This window comes from Fundulus heteroclitus, chromosome 1 (genome assembly GCF_011125445.2).
Source record: "Fundulus heteroclitus isolate FHET01 chromosome 1, MU-UCD_Fhet_4.1, whole genome shotgun sequence".
Lineage (NCBI taxonomy): Eukaryota > Metazoa > Chordata > Actinopteri > Cyprinodontiformes > Fundulidae > Fundulus > Fundulus heteroclitus.
Window position 1 is genome coordinate 10,357,246 of NC_046361.1, and position 15,299 is coordinate 10,372,544.

At 40.5% G+C, this 15,299-nt stretch overlaps 2 protein-coding genes across 2 annotated transcripts; both read right to left on the bottom strand.

Annotated features, from left to right (window-relative positions):
* Positions 1-294: 294 nt before the first annotated feature.
* On the bottom strand, positions 295-7,173 carry tmem82 (transmembrane protein 82). Its single transcript, XM_021316118.2, has 6 exons — positions 6,841-7,173; positions 5,382-5,451; positions 5,022-5,220; positions 2,887-3,301; positions 2,458-2,645; positions 295-545 (listed from the first exon to the last, which is right to left on the bottom strand). The coding sequence occupies exons 1-6, from the start codon at positions 6,932-6,934 to the stop codon at positions 465-467; spliced, it is 1,047 nt and encodes a 348-aa protein (XP_021171793.2). The 5' UTR covers positions 6,935-7,173; the 3' UTR covers positions 295-464.
* Positions 7,174-10,342: 3,169 nt separating this feature from the next.
* mad2l2 (mitotic arrest deficient 2 like 2) lies at positions 10,343-15,077 on the bottom strand. Its single transcript, XM_012862019.3, has 8 exons — positions 14,747-15,077; positions 13,277-13,395; positions 13,108-13,179; positions 12,934-13,034; positions 12,747-12,841; positions 12,543-12,616; positions 11,067-11,159; positions 10,343-10,910 (listed from the first exon to the last, which is right to left on the bottom strand). The coding sequence occupies exons 1-8, from the start codon at positions 14,784-14,786 to the stop codon at positions 10,872-10,874; spliced, it is 633 nt and encodes a 210-aa protein (XP_012717473.2). The 5' UTR covers positions 14,787-15,077; the 3' UTR covers positions 10,343-10,871.
* Positions 15,078-15,299: the final 222 nt, after the last annotated feature.

Sequence of the window (15,299 nt, forward strand, 5' to 3'; positions counted from 1 at the left end):
AAGATACTGTTAGGAGCAAATATATTTGTGTGTAGATATCTGTTTTATATTATTCTAATATAATATTATTCTAATATTTTATATTATTCTAATATAAAACAGTATATCAGAATCATTCTGAAGCAAATCACACACACCCCAAAGTTACAATAAAATATGTACAAGACTCTTTAGTCACAAGTTAAGCCATATTTCCAGAGCTGTGAGTTTTACTATAAATTCAAATACACAGTTGTCCTCACAAGTAATTTTCTGTCTTAAATTCCTACCTTCATCAATAAAAACAAAAGCACATGTTTAGAGCAGTGATTTATTGTTAGTGTTATAGAACAGCTGCATTAAATAACATAAGAATAGTTTTATGAAAAGATCCAGCAATAGGCTACAGGTCTAAAAAAAAACAAAAACAAAAAAACTGGTCAATAATCTGATGTTTGCTTATGACTTCCACAGAATAGTCCATGCTATCTTTGACGCTGCTTCTGGTGTGTTCGTGACGTTTGTCGACGCGCTGTCGTTGCATAGTTTGTAAAATCTTCTTCATCCTGTGTGTGGAGAGCACATGATAGAAAACTGCATGAAATACAAGATTAGGAGATATATTGTTTAGCTACAGATGTAGAATATTTCCCAATAAGTCTTTACATTCTAGCCATTTACAGGTAAATTTGCTTAGAATACTTAGGTTATAGCAATGCTTTAGTGAGAAAATGTAACTATATTCATAAAACTGCTGGAGACAGGCACCAGCAATCTCTGTGACCCTGCAGCTGTGGATGGATGGATGGACAAAAATGTTACTTTGACACCTACAAAAATGCGATAGCAAAAAAATGTAATTCCTTTTAATATGATAGCAGCATTTCCTGGAATACCAACTGAAGAACATTTCAACAACCAGACAATAAAAAAATGAGGGAGGAAGGGGTTAAAGGAAAGGAAAGTGGACTACAGACTAAAATTAATGATGTTTCAGTCAATAGTTCAAAAACAACAGTCAAAGGCATCTCTAAACAAGTTGGGGGTTAAAATCTTGATTTGAAACAACCCAGGGTTTCAGGATCTTTTGCAATTTTCTGGGTGTCTGCTCCCGATTAGTGGAGCATAAAAACTGAATGCTGCTGTTCCACGTTTGGTTTGATTCTGAATCTGGGAATGCAGAGTACACCTGACAAACTAAAACACCTGTGTGGTCTTGAACATTGATATGCCAGCAAGAAATCTTGAATATATTTAGGCCTTAGCCATTCAGTGGTGTATAAACTAAAAGAAATAAGGCTGTTCTCTGAGGTACTAGAGGCCAGTCTACGTATAGAACAAGGCTGATGTGCTCTACTTTCTAAGTTTTAGAGTGGGCAGAAGCGTTCTGGATCAGCTGCAACTGTCTGGCATTTTACACAATTTTGCAGCAATCAGCTCGACTGAAGATTAACACACTGTTGTGTTTTTCAAGCTCCTCATTGGGACATTAGTTCTTTAGTCTTGGAAATGTTCTTCAGGCAATAGAAGGATCACTTTGTAGTGGTCCTTATGTGTCTCTGTAAGTTCAGGTCAGAGTCCATAACGCCACCCATATGTTGGGCTTGATCAGTAGTTTCTAACTTTGCCAGTATAAGATTACCAGCACTAAGAATACCATGGTTACACAATGTAACGATATTTACACAAATTAAAAAACATGAAAAAAAAAATCCTAACACTGATCAAATTACTTTTTATTTAAAACACAAAGCAAAGAGATCTTCAACATTGTGCTAATATAGCTTAACTAGGATTGGATCAAAGAACACATAGATAAAGAGCCAGAGGTCTCTGCTCCAATCTCTGGACATACCAGGCTGATAAGAGGTGATAGCCCATGTAGAAACCAAGATCAGTCACCAGTGGAACCCTCAATTTGCATTTCATGTCACTCTAATACACCTTTAAGATGCACAATTAACACAACTTAACTGAACAGAGCAGTATTTGGCACCTGGTCTTAATGCTTATTAGTGCTGGATTAGCTCTGCTCCTGCAGTTTTAAATTCAAGATTCTTAATGTTCTAATATCATTATCCAAAATATGATTGAGGTTTGAACTTAACTAATTACTGAAATCTACTTCTTGGTATTGTCTCACTAGATTCCACTTCTTTTCCAAGTGAGCGTATTCCAAAATAGTTTGGTTTTTAACATGCTCTGTGTTACCTGGAAGGGCTTTACAAATACATCAGTTTCGTTACAGTAAAAATAGATCTGCGAAAGGATAAGTAGGCTTGTTTTTGTACAAGTTAGAGATTACTCTGACCTAAATCTGTCATGGGGCTCTTAAACCCCCCCCCCCCCCCCCCCCCTCCTGGGATAAAAGTTCGAGACGTTCTTTTCCGTCCCGGGACACAGTTTGATAAACACGTTGGTATCCTGCCCCAGTTTACTTGGTCTCCAGGGAAAAAAAAAAAAAAAAAAAAGACTGACCTGTGAGGATGCTGCATCCAGCAGATCCATGTTTGGGATGAGACAGCTGGCCTCGCCGAGGAAACATATTAGGATGTGGAGCACGTCGGCCCAGCGCCCCACAGTCAGCATCAAGACCATCAGACCCCCGAGACGCACCACGACTGCATTGAGGAGAGCTTGGCTGCTCGGCAGACGATGCTGCTCTTCTGTGGGATCAGGATTTCAAAATACTGGAATGAACAAGGAATGGGTGGCTGTACCCGGCGGCAAAAACATCAAATAACCCTAATTAATTACATATAATTAATTAACAACCCCCAAAAAAAAAAGGGAAAAAATTAATAAATAAAGCATGGATGTTTTCCTTATGCTCAAAGCCATGTTTGTGGTATCTTAACATTGGACACCTTGTAATGCAGAGTTTCAGTGATTTGACATGGCCCTCACCCTGCATGTACACCACCAACAATGTGTAGCAGATGGTCAGCGGTGTCCAGAACCTCAAGGCCTCGGTGGCAGAGAGAAACTGCTGGTTGATGATCGACACAGCTCCCAGGACGGCCACAAAGAAGGCGATGATCATGGTCCTGCAAAGCATGGGCAGCAGATGACATCCTGATGTGAGCAGGCTGATGCAAATGCCGCAGTAGCGCTGGGAGCTGTGGAGCTTATACAGAGCAACGACATGGTGCAGGAGGGCCGCTGCCTTCTTTGCCAGGTACCAGCTGAGGGCCGCTGCCAGCAGGAGGCTTAGCCAACGCTGGGACGCCCCCTCGTGGAGAAAGTGCATACTGCAGCTGATGGCGCAGCCCAGGGAGAACTGGCTTTGCACTAACAGCTGCTGCAGATACTTCCTGGTTTCCTGGGAGGGGGAGGAGAGGATATGGTAGATCAATCACACCACAGGGGCTGTTTAATTGCACGCCATAACTCAGCGTGAAAATGCTAAAACCCACCAGGACACCACTGGGATCCTGGTATATACTGTTAAGTTTAATCATATCATGTTAAACAAGTAGGCGGCTGGTGCAATGTTATGGTTTTACTCTTGGTTCGCAAAACGTTTCATTCTGTCTGATAAATACAGATACGTGTGATGTTAGCTATACACAAAAATAATCACGGTCTTTGATATTCTTGTGTGCATTAAATCGCTTCCAGTGTGTGATCTGTGTGGACGATGTCAGCATAAGTGCATCAACAACAAATAAATACACGTTTGTTCTCAGCTTTAGCTTGAGCTACACTCAGTCACACTAGGTAGGCATGCAGCCCGAAACTATCATTCAAAGGGGACTGACCGGCCAGGCAAGATGAACGTTATTATAGAAAAGCACCCAAGAGGCCAATGCTGACTCTGGAGGAGCTGCAAAGATACACAGCTCTGTCAAACCCATCTGTTGACAGAAAAGCCATCACTTCAAACTCATGCCTTTACAGAAGAGTGGCAAGATGAAAGCTATTGTTGACAGATAGCCATGTGTCGTCCTAATTCAAATTTCTCATAAGCCGAGTAGGGGACACAATGATCTTTGGGAAAAGGGACCCTAGTCAAATAAAACCAAATTTGAACTACTTGGCCTGCATGCAAGACGCTACATGAAGCAGAAATTCATCACCGAGCATTTATTACCCTGAACTCACCGTGAAATAATGGCAGTAGCAACATCATCTTTTGGATGAGCTTTACTTGAACAGGGACAGGGGAGATGAAAAAAAGTTGATAATGTGAAACACAGAGCAATCCTGGAGGCTGCAAAAGACTAGGATTGTGTGGTAAGAACTGGTGTTCACACATGCTGTCTATCCAGTCTGACTGAGCTTGAGCTATTTTTACAATGAAATAAACATGGACAAAAAGGTCACTCTCTAAGCTGGTTGGGACATACCCCCCCCCCCCCAAAAAAAAAAAATAAAAAATAAAAAAGCCACAAACAAAAGGTGATTCTGTAAAGTAGTGCATGATGGGGCCTGAATACAAAAGGTACAACACACATTTCAGATGCTATTGGTTAAAAAAAAAGTTAAAACCATGTATCATATTCCTTACAATTTTACAATTATGAACAAATTTGTGTTGTTCCATCTCATAAAACCGCAATGCACTCTTCCTGCCCCATGAAAAAAAGGAAAATGAAACAAAAAGTCTGGTTTTCCCTCTAAATGCTCCAAAAAACGAATAAGAACAGCATGAAACTATAGTTGTGTAACTGTAGAAGTCAGTGTCGCTGAACCTGAACGTCGGAGCACACTGTTGGATGGGTGCCTGCTCCAACACGCTTGATTTAAGGAATAAATCCTCACAACAATTTGCGATCAACTACAACTTAAACCTGTTTGCTGATCAAGGAAGCATGTATAACATGCAGCTCGGTGTGACCCAAGGATTAGAGCTGGGGAAATTGATATGAATAAGACAATTTGGACCGCTCATCATGAGGCCTACCAAGGATCCCAAAAACACCGAGGCAAGCAAAGCTGACAAAGTGCTGCATCTTTTGTGGGATTTCACAAAAGGATCAAATACAATCTGGGTTTGACAGACATCACTGGGTTCTGTCACTAAAGTGCTATTACCTTACCGGTCCAGCTGTAAGCAGTCCAGAGACGGCTCGCAGGCAGAATTCCAGTACCACCAGCGACACCACTCGGGACCCCACTACGGCCAGTATCCCAGTCACAAAGAAAAACTGGAGCATTCCAAAAAGTCCATGCTTAGCCCTCACCGGCTTGCTGCTTGACCTCACGCTCGACGTGCCTTCGTTGTGTCTTTCATTCCAGCTGCAAATTATAGGAAAGTTTACACAAGGGACACAAATGATCAGTAGAAAAAACAAATTCAAGCCACCGCAGAAACATGACTGCTGTATCTCAGCCAATGAACACATGACGACACTGAACAACAATGAAACCTTGCATGTGTATAAGGAAATGTTCCTCACCTCTCCTCTAACAATAGATGCACTCTCAACAGGGAGCACAGCACAGAGATCCCACATGCCCCCACCAGCCCTGCAAATAACCCAACACGTTTAAATCAAAAAGGTTGATACGTCTCTAGGAGCAGATTTAGAGATATTTTAAGCTGAAGGTAAAAGAGGCATCGGTTTGGCCTCTAGTGTTCTTATTAGTCCCTGTGTTCCAACCAACAAATGTTTTGTTTTTTTATCCAAGACCTACGGTGCTGTATTCACAAAGATCACTAGCCACACCCATGCCTCATCACTCTCTGACCTGTAGAACCCCTAATTAGAACCCGTCTGACCACCCGATGCTGGCTAAAACACATCAAAAAGCAAAATGCTGGTGAAAAAGCAACACATCACCCACGGTCCGCACAATTCAGTGGATGAGAAACAAACTCACTGACATCTATGAGTGCGGAAAGGGTTCCAGAGGCTGTTTCTGTTTCTGTCGTTCACAAAGGGAGAAAACGTGGAACGGTACTGAGCCTTCTCACGTTTACCAACAATAGAAAACATCTTGATTATCCCTCAGGAATTTTTGGGGGAAATAATCTGTGGGGCCTTTTTGGACCTCAAACTAAGTGTTTTAGATGAATAACATTATACTGACAGGCAGACATGATAGTGGTGGTGTTACGATTTGGAGATTCTTTACGATCATGTAGTAGGTCCATAGACCAAAGCACACTCCATCCATCCATCCATCCATCCATCCATCCATCCATCCATCCATCCATCCATCCATCCATCCATCCATCCATCCATCCATCCATCCATCCATCCATCCATCCATCCATCCATCTATTTTCTAACACGAGCTGTCAATGGACAAGAGGCGGGGTACACCCTGGACAGGTCGCCAGTCTGTCGCAGGGCAACACAGAGAGACAAACAGGACAGACAACCATTCACGCACACACTCACACCTAAGGAGAATTTAGAGAAGCCAATTAACAGTCATGTTTTTTGGGCTGTGGGAAGAAGCCGGAGTACCCAGAGAGAACCCACGCATGCACAGGGAGAACGTGCAAACTCCATGCAGAAAGAAGGCAAGGATAGGACTTGACTTGCTGCATGGCAACAGCGCTACCCACTGCTCCACTGTGCAGCCCAAAGCACACCATTTTATGATAAATTACCTTGCCATACTTTTAATAGCTGCATAGCTCCTACTTTGGACATTTTTTTTCGTCTGCCTCTTACGTGCTACCAACAGTAACAGCTAGTCTTTGATGTATTTCTTGAAGTACCCATATTTATTGTATGTAACACAAATTTCATAAACATCCAAATAATGACATATGTTATGTAAGCATTTACGTTATTCAATTTGTTTGCCATGGTTGTTGGGTTCCAGTTAACAGCAAAGAAAGACAATCTGCTGCAGGAAACTTTCATTAAGAATGAATTAAAACTAAATGAATGACGACCGTACCTTGAAGTAAACCGACCAGAGGATTTGTGTCCAGAATCAGCCACCCTGGTAGCAGGTAGGAAGTTGGCAAAAATGATTTGAAGAAGGAAAACATGTTTTATGAGTTTCACAGGAATACATGGATGACAAGCTTAATAAATCATTGTAGGCTCCTGAACGTATTGTTTCTCCGATCAGATTTCAGAAATGTTGGAGTAGCTGCCCTGTTCTTATTTCCTGTTGTTGCCTCAGCGTTGAGCTTTGCTCAACCCAAACCATTTTCTGTGACTTGTACCAAAGGTCGTCTGAGCGCTACTGGAGCTGTTTGAGTCACAGCAAGATAATAGAGGTTATTGCACTGTGACAAAGACTCAAGAACACTCCAAATTATTCTGACAAAGACGAGCGACTATAGGGAATTGACATATTTACAGCTTAAGTTTATCAAGATTTTAATGGCAACATGATCTTATATACTTCAAATCGCCCTCAGTTAACTGCACATTGCCTATTCTGAATTTAAAACAAGCAATGTTTACGGTAAGGTACAATATATATATATATATATATATATATATATATATATATATATATATATATATATATATATATGGGGGGGGGAGCTATTTCATTGCATATGTGGATTTTTTCTGGGCTCCAATTTTCTGCACCAATATATAATATAATATAATATATCCATCCATTTTCCGAACCGCTTTATCCCTCATGGGGTCGCGGGGGGTGCTGGTGCCTGTCTCCAGCATTCACTGGGCGAGAGGCGGGGTACACCCTGGACAGGTCGCCAGTCTGTCGCAGGGCAACACAGAGACAAACAGGACAAACAACCATTCACGCACACATTCACATCTAAGGACAATTTGGAGAAGCCAATTAACCTAACAGTCATGTATAATATAATATAATATAATATAATATAATATAATATAATATAATATAATATTCATCCATCCATTTTCCAACACGCTCATCCCTATTGGGATGGCGAGGGTTTGCTGGTGCCTATCTCCAGCTGTCAATGGGCGAGAGGCGGGGTACACCCTTGACAGGTCACCAGTCCATCACTGTATAATATAATATAATATAATATAATATAATATAATATAATACAGGGAATATATAATAAAGACAATGGTGTGGGGTGTATAAATACATTCTAATGAATTCAAAATAGTGCAAACACAACTTTAGGCAGAATATTTGTTGTTCATAACAGAATGAAATACACTATTATTTATCCCTGAAATGTCCAGGGTATCAGCAGCAAAAAACTAATCTAAAAAGTAAAAACAGCAATTCTTACTGTATAAATGTCTGGTGCGATAAAGTGTTAAAATAGTGCTTTTGATAGTGAAACAAAAACAGGCTGTGTACTACAATATGCAGATAAAACTTAAATTAGGACACCCCCCGCATTTATTTCCTCTTTAATTGGCTAAGATCTAACACAGGTGGGGCACATCAGCTGCACATTATCACTGCATCATTACTTGAGATTTTGAAGGACATTTATCCTGTTTAAACTTCAGACATTTAGTTTAGTGCTCTCCTGCAGGTTGAAGAAAGAGTCAACACCGTGGTCAGACTCTAAGGCGCTGCCTGAGTTCTGCAGAAAGAAGATTGCAGCAGTTTATAGGTCTAGGGATCTAAAGAGGTCTCAGCAGAATTTCAGACGAACCATCTCACCGTACAGAAAATGGTCTGAAAGTGGCAGATACTTACAGTAAAGGTAGCCATACTTAGGTGCAGGAAAGGAACCCCGTGCCAGTTGTAAAGCATGGAGGTGGACGCGTCATGAGAAAAAGAGATTTAAGCTGAAGCAGACCCAGACCGTGCAACAGCACAATTACCCAAAACATGTCAGCAAATCCACCAATGACTGACCAATGTCTGAGAGTTGAAACGTGGAAAGTTCTGGGCCTAGTCAAAGCCCAGCTCTTGAACCCATTGAGATGCTGCAGACGGAGGTGAAAGGGGCCGTACATGTAAGAAACCCCTCAAACATCTCCCAGCTGGTAGCGAAGAATGGATGTCAGACTGGTAGACGGTTATAAGAAGCTACTCTCTGATGTTATTTCAGCCAAAGAGATGTTAACTTTTCGTTTTTTATTATCACTCAGCTCTTTTGTTGGCAGCCTTAACAAAGAAGCCGGAGACTAGTTTTCAGAAGCCAAGGTCTAATTTATTTTGGCCACATATAAAGTTGTCCAGCGCTGGGCTCTATGTGCAGAAAGAGCACCGTCACTAGAATACAATACATGCAGTATTTTCCTTCTTGGACGAGAGCGCCCCCGTACTACAGGCTGGACTTTGGCACACAACGAGATCTAATTGGCCCTCTGCACACTTTCATTCAGGGGAATGTACTAGAAAAGTGTGCGTGTCATGTTAAAATGGTAATGTCTATCTTCAAGCCCTCAGGGTTTGATCAAAACTCCTCCGAGCAACTCATCACCTATCTGATATAGACATATATTTGTCGCTTTGCTGATTAAACGCTTGAATTTCCCCACTGAGACATAATAAAGCATGTTTCTTTTCCATTTCTCTATTCTGTGCCTTCCTTTATTTGACACTGCCGATCCCCTCCACTGACAGTATGATCAGTGGAGTCTGTTAGAAGCTGTTTTGTCCCATTCTGGTGGAGATTTGCTTCATGGCGTAGTAACAGGACAGTTAATAGATGACTAAGAAACTGTGATTATTTGAACAGCTTGTTATAAGTTTGTTCTCCAAGTGGCTTTCAAATCAAATCCCCCAGTCCTTCTGCTCTCTATTGTTTCTTTTTGGCTTATCCTTTTTAAATGACTGTGTGATCTTTAGGAAAGTGGCTGTTTAAAAAAAAAAAGAAATAGGAAAATCTATAGCCAAAGATTTTTCCAGTGGAAAAACAAATTTGTTTTGCAAATTTGTCAGCTTTAGTTATAGAGCGGATAATTCACATTGTTGTTAGAATGTTGTGCAAAGGCCTCAGATGTACAAAGCCAACAGCTTTGATATCATAAAATATTCAGAATTAAAACATGTGAGAATGTAATAATTCCCGTCTTCTTCTGTTAACAGACACCACCAATAAGCCATCATCTGTTGGAATTAAAGTTGCCTCCCATGCAAGTAAATCACCAAGAACACTGCAGCTACCTGAACGGTTTTCTAGTGCTTCAACACTTCCAAGGTGACAAGTTTAGTTGTAATGAGGGTTCTAGTAATGTCCAATCCTGCTCCCACCACTGCAGAGCTTGCACAGCACTGGCAGCAGGCGAGAGGGTTTGCATCTGCATGCACAAGAAAAAAATGTAAAAAGCCCCCTTAGTCCAGGAAAACCATTAGGGACTGACTTAGATCCTGCAGGAAGACTGCTGCACCCATTTTCTCCCTTGAACCCTCCTTTCCACAAATTGTTTTGGTTCCACCATGAGTCGGGTTAGTTGACAAACAGTCTATTTCATTTATGGGGTTTGATCTCATCCGTGTCCAAGATCATTGCCACGAATAAATTACAGGATTCTTTTTTTATTTATTTATTGCAAATCAATATTTTAGACTACCATCATGAATGATGAAATTCTAATACATCATGACTTGGCAACAAATGAAGAAATTTACATTTCTTGGACTTACCTACTGTAATCATAATAAATGCATCATGGAATTTTGTAAAGTACAACAGCGTTAAAAAAAAAAACTGTACATTTAAGTCAGACAGAACAGAACAGAACCATTTAGCACATATTGAATTGTATTCATAACACCCAAAGTTGAGTTACTATTCCACACCCACACACAAATAGGCTTTCCAACCAGCATATTTAATTCATGATTCATCAAACGGCGGCCCAATGTTTCAGTCTGATGCACAAGGCAAGATGCAGCGAGAGGAAAGCACCTCAGATATATTCCATGACGAACAGCTAACATTTCCTGACGGCGTCTCTTCGTAAGAATCAATCTTTCGCCGACAGGCTGAGATAAATATTCAGCTTATTGTGCAGCTGTCACCGACGCGCTTGCCCAGCGTGGTCTGTCGTTTCTCACTACGTTTTCTGGGCTCTCTCCTCCACGTAGAGCTGCATCTGTGAAACAAACACATATGAGGAAGAGTAAACAGTGGCACCTAAACACACGCCATGAACGACGATTTGGCAAAACAGCATCACCGGAGGCCTTTGCATGCTCTACGCATGTAAAGATCACATCGACATTTGCATCTGTTTTTCCTTTCAGCTCACTTTAACTATGTCGGACGTCATGGACTTCAGCGGAATGAGTCTCGGCTCCTTCATGTGAACTTCCTGCTCATCGGCGACAATCCATGGAAAATCCTAGAGGCAAATGGGCGAAAGCGACTAAACTCTTGAAAATGGTTGTTCTGTGTTTACATATTACAGCAGCTGACTTCCAAATGAACAATCGACACTTAGACTTAGACAACTTTATTGTCATTTTGTATGTACAGAGTGCATACAGAACGAAAAACACCCTCAGAAATATGTGGTTTGGATTTATTTGAAAAGACCCTCGGAGCCTCACAAGAGTATTTACACCCCTTAAACCTATTCACATTTGGTAACATTTCAGTTACAGTGTATTTAACTGGGATATGATGTGACAGACCAGGGGATTCACAAACATCAGGTTCAAAGGCCATAATCTGACTTCTAGATAAGGTCAAAAGTCAGGAAGAACCAGTGATGAATAAATTATTTTCATTTAATTTTGTTACAACTACAAGCAAAAGAAATGCAGCTTCAAACGCCATCGGCTTAATTTGGTATACGGTCCAAAAACTAAAGTGCATTTGTCTGTAAACTAAAAATGTTTAAAATAAAACTGGTCCTGAAGAGCAACTAAAGACTGAAACAAAAACAACAGAGGAAAAACGCAAAGATAAGCAGACAGCCACCTAATGTGAAAAATGCCACCGCTTCTCAAATTCTACCTATTTAGACAATTCCATTAACAAAGTAAACACATTTTCGAGCGTAAAAAGGGGGTTGTACTATCTGATTAATGAGGGAGGGGAAATTAACAGTTCAATAACAATAATAAAAAGAATAACTTGAAGAACCATTTATTTCAATGTTCTTGCAAAGTTCTTTATAATCTGTCAGCTAATCTATCAGTATTTTCATGATAGAAAGAATAAGCACAAATCTCAACCAGAAGTAAATAACGCATAATTTTTGTAAAGAAAAACCGTACAAACTATCTAGCTTACCCTCAGGACGCTTTTTGGGTTGTTAGTTAGTTGTGGGTTTTATTTGTTTAGTTCCGTTTTGACAGTGACTAATTTATTGCTCCCCAGAGTCCAGTTTCCAGACGGTCTTGTTTGCTCTAACAGTTAGTCGGGTTTTATAGAGCTGCTCTACTGCTCTAGCAACACTTCCCGTTTACTTCTAAAGGACTGTCTGACTGATGGTTACAAGAAGACGCACGCCTCGCCCCTCTGAGGGTCTTTGCACAGGTAAATGTTTCCTGAGGTGCTAGTTGTTACGACTTCCTCGTCAGTAACGGGATTTTATTCAGGTGCATCAGGGTAAAGGGGCTGAACAAAATAAATCCAAACCACACATTTAAGATTTTGATCCATCACAACAACAAAAAAAAATCTCAATACAACACAAGATTGTAGTTTCCAAAACAAAACGTGAAAAGGTGTAGGGGGTGTAAAGACTTCTACGGGGCGCTGTATACCCAGTGCTCACCTTAATGACTTGAACCTTCTCCATGTTGCGTGTAGCAGCATCTCTGGTGTGCACAAGCACCGTGAAAGAGCAACCTGAAGCAACAACACCACATTTCACTGTTTGTTTTTTCTGTTAGCGACCTCCTAATTCAACATCTTAGAATCACGCAATGTCATTCTAAATCTTTCTGGATTGGGATGTTATGATCGTCCTTCCTGTTACCTGGCGGGTTGTTGTTTAAAACGGCGTCACACACGCTGATCTTCAGGATGAACGCTCTCAGCAGCTGCTCCACGTGTGACAGCAAAGTGTCTGAGCTGTGACAAACAATTACCGCAGTCAGCGATCATAAACGGCCTTAGAAAGGATTTCACACCAATTAGGGCTGGTCTAAAAGGTGGTCGGAAACCTGACTGAAAGTAGAGGCGGTTGGGAGATCTCAAACACAAATCTCTCGACCGGATGATGCTCTTTGTCCATGATGACCACGACCACCTTCTCTGCATCGTTCTAGGACGTACAGATAATAAACCATAAGCGTGACCAAGTAAAGCGATCCCGTCAAGCTCTGGGCTCACCTTACCTTCTCAATGAGCGGCTTCACACAGTGTAAAGTATCTTGGATGTACTGATTCAGCTCAGGGTGACAGGACATCTAAAAAAAAAAAACATGGCAAAATCAAAACAGCAGCGTCAGACGTTTAAACAAGACCGGCGTTAAAGGTGATGTACATTCCTCCAGAAATCTCTACCTGCACAGGTACGTTGTATTTCTTTCTCTTCTGAAAGATTCCAGAGGGATAGACATCTCGCACGTACAGGATGAGGTGAATGGCAACCTCCAGGAACTCACACAAAACGTCAGCAACCACTGGAAGAGAGGAATAACCTGAATGCACTTAGAGAGGATTAGTGTGCCAACATGAACCAAACGGACATGGGAAGTTGTTCAATCACCTTACATCAGTCAAATCAACAGATCAATGAGAAAAGAAGAAAAAGCTTTGTTGGAAAATGTGAAATTATTCTAGGTTTTCAGTCCCAAAGTTGGCTCCCTTCCACCTAGAATTTCGGTGGGAAAGCAACGGCCTGACCAACAAGCACATGTAGCTGAAAATGAATGTAAATGTGACGCGTGTGTTTTTGGCAAGTATCTGCACTCTTCTGTCTCCCAGAACCAACCTGTTGGGCCTATTTCTGATGACCTTCCCTTTTAATGTGACAAATAATTCAATATATATAAAAAAAGATTGAACTACCCCTAAAAGAGTGTTGGAAGCTATTATTGTAAGCCTCCTTACCTACAGATACTCCAAAGTAACACCCAACTGAATCTGCATACATTATCCATTATAAAAAAGCAAGGATATATATATATATATATATATATATATATATATTACTATCTTGCCCCTAGTAACTGTTTTGTTTTCCAATAAATTAATAAATGTAACCTTATTCTAAATATAATTACACAATAAAAAAAGAATTGTTGTTTAACTCAAAATGTTAACTGTACTGTTATTGGCACATTAGATCATTAAAAATCCAAAAGAGAAATATTAAAAACCAAAAGATATTAGTAGGCGTTCACTTAAGTCTTTCTGATAGTTTTCTAAAGGCAGCTTTACTACAACAGTAGAATAAAATCCTGAAATTATGGCTTTTAGTTTCAGTGCCACCCCAAGAGTTTAAGTGGCTCCATCTGGGCCCCACCCCCCCCTATGAAACATTTCTGGAGGCGCCACTGCTATTAATACCTTTGCTAGGATCTGTACAGTAAACAACAGGAAAAATGAAGCCACTGTTTCAGCTCACAGCCACATGTTTATTATGTGTAATCTGTGTTTTCTTTATATCCAGACTGGACATAGAGCGCTTTCATTCAGCCCCAAACCTTTAGCCTTCAAAAAGCCAATCAAAAGTTTATTTTTAGCCAATCTGGTGTTGCTTGTAAAACAAAACAAAAAGTAAACGCCTGATCTTTCATGTATCTTTACCATTTTCTTGCTATTTGAAATAAGAATAAAACAGTTAGACGGAACTCTGTCGCTACAAACTAGCACGATGTTCTATTTGATAACTAAAGCCCTGACAGGTCTTAGCTTGATTCATGCTCAAATGGCCTTTATTTTAAAAAGTGCAAACAGCAGCTATATTTAACAAGAGCTCAGACCTACACACCTTCCAATAAACCGGTTTTATTACTGTGGCTGTCTTACCTTGTCCAAAGTTAAGGTCTTGCCTCGTCAGAGTTGTCATTTTTTTTTTTTTTTTCTTAACAAAGATCGAAGGGGAGAAGAATGTTCCTGCAGATAGCGATGCGTAAGGCGCAGCAGTTCAGTTGCTTAACATTCCGCTTTTTGTTGCTTAGTAAAAAAAAAAAAATGTCAGCTGTTAAAATGACTTCCTAAAACCGGAGAACAACAGCAGCAAGCAAACAACATAATCAACATAAACGTGTATATTGGTGCCTTTTTAATAAACAAAAGCGCGGCTAATTTGGTGCATACAGTAACAGCAGCTTCCTCGCGCGTCTGAATGACGTAGCTTATTGTTTTGGGTGGCAGCAAATAGTCCCCCAGTGATGACGTATGTTTCAGCGCTGAAGGCTCTCTTGTTTGTCTCTCGTCCTAAATTGTTATTTTAACACGCGATTCTTTGGCACAATTCTTCATTTCTTTGTTTTTTATGTCATGCAAAGTATTTTTATGCAAAGTATAAAGAGAAAAGCAAATGAATTATCTACATCTTATGTCATCGTAACCAATGCAT

Excerpts from the sequence above, each read along its gene's own strand:
- tmem82 (XM_021316118.2), bottom strand. The coding sequence starts at position 6,934 with ATGTTTTCCTTCTTCAAATCATTTTTGCCAACTTCCTACCTGCTACCA. Across the intron at positions 5,221-5,381 it reads CATCTATTGTTAGAGGAGAG|CTGGAATGAAAGACACAACG; the intron begins GTGAGGAACATT and ends TATAATTTGCAG. Across the intron at positions 546-2,457 it reads TGGATGCAGCATCCTCACAG|GATGAAGAAGATTTTACAAA; the intron begins GTCAGTCTTTTT and ends CTCCACACACAG.
- mad2l2 (XM_012862019.3), bottom strand. The coding sequence starts at position 14,786 with ATGACAACTCTGACGAGGCAAGACCTTAACTTTGGACAAG. Across the intron at positions 12,842-12,933 it reads CCGCCTCTACTTTCAGTCAG|CTCAGACACTTTGCTGTCAC; the intron begins GTTTCCGACCAC and ends TGTTTGTCACAG. Across the intron at positions 11,160-12,542 it reads AGAAGGTTCAAGTCATTAAG|GATTTTCCATGGATTGTCGC; the intron begins GTGAGCACTGGG and ends ATTTGCCTCTAG.